This window comes from Chrysochloris asiatica, unplaced genomic scaffold (genome assembly GCF_000296735.1).
Source record: "Chrysochloris asiatica unplaced genomic scaffold, ChrAsi1.0 scaffold00220, whole genome shotgun sequence".
Taxonomy (NCBI): Eukaryota; Metazoa; Chordata; class Mammalia; order Afrosoricida; family Chrysochloridae; genus Chrysochloris; species Chrysochloris asiatica.
The window spans coordinates 5,101,538-5,106,483 of NW_006408738.1; the positions used below are offsets into that span (position 1 = coordinate 5,101,538).

The window sequence follows — 4,946 nt, forward strand, 5'->3', positions numbered from 1 at the left end:
TGCCTTGTTCTTTGCCAATTCTTTAATGCACTTTGGACTTCCTCCCTGAGTATCATTGGTTCTTGTTCATATGGTACCTCTTGAAATGGTTGAACATTAACCATTTCCTTTTGGTACAATGACTCTGTGGTACATACACACAATGGAATATTATGCTGCCTAGGAGAGTAACAGGGAAGCGGCAAGCTACCACATAACATGGATGAACCTTGAGGACATTATGTTGAGTGAAAGTAGTCAGTCACAAAAGGAGAAATACTGCATAGGACCACTACTGTAAAAGACTAAGAAAAAGAACCCATACTAAAGGGGGAGGGATTCTTTGCTAGTTACCGGGATATTGGGAGTCGGGTGAGGAGATGGAAGGGAAGGTGGAGCACGGGGCAGGAAATAGACACAGGAAAGTTTGGGTGCTAGGAAGGAGGGGAATACACAAGAAGGGGGAGGGGAATGGAAGAACAAGGCAGATGGGAAAACAATTAGGCAGGTTTGCTTGGGCTAAGTGAGACAGAGGTAAATAATGATGTATGCACAACCTTGGAACAACCCCACTCTGGGATATATGGAATCCTGAACCCCATCCAGAATCTTCTGAGCTTGAAATTTTCCACTGGGAAAAACAAGTAGACCAACCTGGAGTGACTAGAAGAACAGAAAATACTTCTTGAAAGAAAGACCAACAGGAAAAATACAAAACAGTAATGTTCTTGATTACTATAAGAACAAGCAAGTTGCTCACCCAGGAGACATTAAGCCAAGTGGTCGGGTCCCCTCAGTGCAAACCCCATTCCAAGACTAAGACTCAATGGGAATACACGCTCTGATTGGCGACTACGCTCTTCACCAATAAGGAGAAGTGAGGGGAAAACAGCAATGAAGCTGCGAGCTAAGCCCTACAATGTTCAAAAGACTCCTGTGAACTCGGGTGGACAGGTTGGCCAGCAGTGTGGCAAGACCTGGGGACTCTTGGGTCCTGAGTCAGTGACATAGCCACAGAGGCCTAGAGTGGAGAGTGAAGCGTCTAGCTGATAAGAAGAGAGGGCATATGCACAAGAACACCCACCCTTGCAGATAATACCCACTTGACCTGGCTTCAATGACTGCATGATCAGAGCTCAACTAGAAGAAAGAAAAGGTTGGTTGATGATGCATGGAGGGGATTGTAACCATGGCAGTGAAATGATATATGATAGGATGAATGTAAAACTAATATTCTCCCATGTAAACGATCACATAATTCACAATAAAACATTTAAAAGAAAAAGACTAGTGGTGGTGGTGGTGTGCTGTGGAGTTGGTTCCGACTCCTAACAACCATCTATAGGGTTTCCAAGGCTGTACGTCTTTACAGGAGCAAAAAGCCTGCTAGTTTCGAACTGCTGACCTTGAGGTTAGCAGCCCACCTTCTAAGTAAAAGATAAGGAATCCTGGTGTGGCACTGTTGGATAAGCACTGGTTCAAGCCCACCAGGTGCTCCTTAGAAACTCTACACAGTGTCACTATGAATCAGAACCGACCCCACAGCACTTATCAACCAGCAGGTAATGTCTACAGCATACTGGACAGTGTTCCCCAGAGAGACAGGCAGGGCAGGGCCTGGCCAGTGAAGTAACTGGAGAGGTGAGGGATGTGCCCCTCAGCCCTGACAAAAACACACACCCCCAAACACAGGGAGCAGCCAATGTAGCTAGCGTAGGGTGCCTAGGGCACAGTACAGAGTCTGCGGGCTGGAGGGAGCAGGCCCGACCTAGCAGGAGTGGCCGGCAAGGCCGGGGGCACCCTCAGAAGCCAGTGCTTTGGCTTTAGTGTGGTTATGAATCGGGCTCAATTAAGCCTCAAGGTCAGCAGTTTGAAACTACCAGCTGTTCCACAGGAGAAAGATGAGGCTTTCTGCTCCCGTAAAGATTTACGGCCTCAGAAACCCCGTACAGGGTCGCTATCAGCCCGAACCGACTCCACGGCATATAACCACCACCGCCACCATTTATATACATGAGTCCTGGTGTGGCGCTGTGGGCTAATGCATCAGACTGCAAAGTCAAGTCATTTTAACTGCAAGGTTGGTGCTTCAAGCTCACCACCTGCTCCTTGGAAACCCTACACAGGGTCACTATGGGTAGGAATTGACTCAACAGCACTGAACAAGAGGGATGGGAAAGGAAACCTCTGCTGAATTCTGAGCTGAGGAAAGGTGTTGTCTGACTTGTTTTGAGAGAATCCTCTGGCGGCTAAGTAGAGACCAGACTGGAACGGAGACAACTGGTAGGACCCAGGAGGACTCTGGGGTGTGGATACAAATTTAGAATCAGTGGGGATGGTATTTAAAGCCTTCAGGCTGGGTGAGATCACTGGGTGAGAGCACATGGAGAAGGCGGGTCGGTAGAGATGGAGCTCCTCCCTAGGCAGCTGGGGTACTGCACTCAGTCAGAGCTTGTTGACAATCCAGCCAGCAGTGACTGGGCATCTCCGCTGTGCCAGGCTCTGGACTAAGTGACCCCCTGCAGGAATCCGTCAGCAAATGTGTGTGTCTGTCACAAGAAGAGTTTCTGCCATGACTTTCAGCTAGAGATTTGCAGGGACTGAGGACAAATGATCCATTAACAGCATCCACTTAGGATGTGGCCTTTGTAGCACCAGAGAGTCCCCAACACTGTGCTGAGACAAGGTGGGCAGACTCTTACTACACAGATGTCAAGAAATACAGACAGTCATTGCCATAAGGGCTGAGGGTTTGGGGCCCCCAATCTGATATTGGGGCCCACAATGCCCCTCCAAGTCCCAGAGAGCACTAGGGTGAGACCCCGAGACAGGCTGAAGGGGTAAGGTCAGGGGACAAGGGGGCATTTATTGTCGGGGGTTGGCAGTGAGTGTTGAGGGGCTAAGGGTAGTCTCTGGTTTGCCCCTTGAAAATAAACCAGTTCTGACTCACGGTGACCCCATGTATTATAGAGCGTAAGGGGGCTTCAAAAAGTTCATGGAAAAATTCCAGTATCTTTTAACTCCATTTTCCCATAAATTTTTTGAAGCTCCTTTGTAGAACTCTGCTCCATGCAGTTTTCTCGGCTATGATCTTAATCAGATTCCCAGGCCTTTCTTACTCAACACTGCCTTTAGGTTAGTAGAGCAAATCACGGGCACCACCCAAGGACCTTGGTGATATTTTAGAAGAAGGCTGGGCCTCAGGGAGAACACCGTTTCTTTTTCAGGCCTTGTTCCCCCTCACCTTAGGCCTAAAGGGTCAGCATGGACATGGTTAGGGTTAGGGTTAGGGCTAGGACTAGGGCTGTTAGGGTTAGGGCTGGTGACCACCTGCCTGCACCCTTGGCAAAGACCTGACTCTGCTGTTCTGGGAGCTTAGCAGGGTGCCAACAAGAGACGTGTCTGACATCCTGGGAGCTACGTACGGGGTGAGCTCCCCAGCATCCTGCCAGGGGCCTGCATTCAAGCTCAGTGCTGACAACACCCCAGTAACGCCCAGGAGGCAGTGACCACAGCCCAGAGGACACCTTTCCACTTGTATCTTGGTCCGATTTTTATGAAAATGTTGGTCTGAATGGAGGACCTTTAGGAGGGTTTGGGGTTGCAGGGAGGGAGGCCAGTGTTCTGTGGGAATGAGAGTAGGAAAACAGGGAACACTCAGCCTCATTTATAATGTGGCCTTGGGCCAGTTCAGGTGTTGACGCTACAATGTTTTATAATGTGGGGAGCATATTTACAAAATAATGACTATTTAAAAAAAAAAAAAAAATTTTTCAAAGCACCTTTACACACCCCATGAGCTCCCAGCCACCTCAGGAGGCCACTAGACTGAGAATGTGATGCTCAGAGACATCAAAGCAGCTAAGCCAGAATGTGACAAATCACAAGGACAGTCCGGGTGTCCTGACTCCTCATCCATTGTCCCCACCCCCACCCCCCTGCCTCCCCCACCCCACTCCGTGGGTCAAGAGGAACAAATGCTGAAATCTCAAACGGAGGCCGGGCTGCATGGGGCCTTAATGAAGATGACCACTAGGCAGAGAACAGTCCGGCTATATAGAGTCTAAGGTCACTCACAAGAGTGAGAGAGGACACTTTAAACATCAGAAAGAGCAAAAACCATTAACATGCATTTAAAATCTTTAGAGTGAGAAACATAGCTTCAAAATTGTAATTTACACTGAAGCAAGGATGGGGGGAAGAAACCAAAAAGACTAAGAGGGGTCAAGACCCCGAGTCATTCCTTTCAAACCAACACCAAACACATAGCCGGAGAGTTGACTCTGATGCCTCACAACTACCCTCAGGGTTTCAAGGGTGTACATCTTGTCGGGAGCACACTGCTTCAGCTGTCGCCCTAAGAGCATCTGGTGGGTTTGAACCAAAGACCTTGCGGTTAGCTGCCCAATGCGGAACCCAGTGTCCACCAGGGTCCTCTCTGCCCCCATCCCTGCCATTCAACAACACTAGCCCAGAGGGTTACAGCACCTGCTCTCAAGTCTCACCTGTGGCTCTGCTTTCTCCCCAGGTACCGTGTGGTGGTCTCGTACCCCCCTCAGAGCGAGGCGGAGATTGAGCTGAAGGAAGGTGACATTGTGTTCGTGCACAAGAAACGCGAGGACGGCTGGTACAAGGGGACCCTGCAGCGGAACGGCCGCACCGGCCTCTTCCCGGGCAGCTTTGTGGAGAGCTTCTGAGGACCTGCCCTCCCCGGACACCCCACCTCACCAAGGAGGAAGACTTTCCCTGGAAGCCCCCGTGGCACAGGACGCGAAAGAAAGGGCCATTCCGAGGGTCGCAGGCCATGTGGCAAGTGAACTTTGAGACTCTTGGGCCACGTGCTTGAGAGGAGGGGTGGTGAGGTCCTGGAACCCCCACCTGCAAGCACACACACTCTGGGGTAGTTCAACAAACTGCCAACTCCCTCCGTGTACATTGTAAAGAAAATCTCTTTTAAAAAGAAGAAG

General features: G+C 49.9%; 1 protein-coding gene across 1 annotated transcript in view; it reads left to right on the top strand.

Moving 5' to 3' along the window:
• Positions 1 to 4,676, top strand: part of SH3RF3 (SH3 domain containing ring finger 3) — a 660,635-nt gene extending 655,959 nt beyond the window's left edge. The window contains exon 11 of the mRNA XM_006873039.1: positions 4,508 to 4,676. Coding sequence (XP_006873101.1) covers positions 4,508 to 4,676 — 169 coding nt within the window. The remainder of the gene's footprint in view (positions 1 to 4,507) is intronic.
• The last annotated feature ends 270 nt before the right edge of the window (positions 4,677 to 4,946 follow it).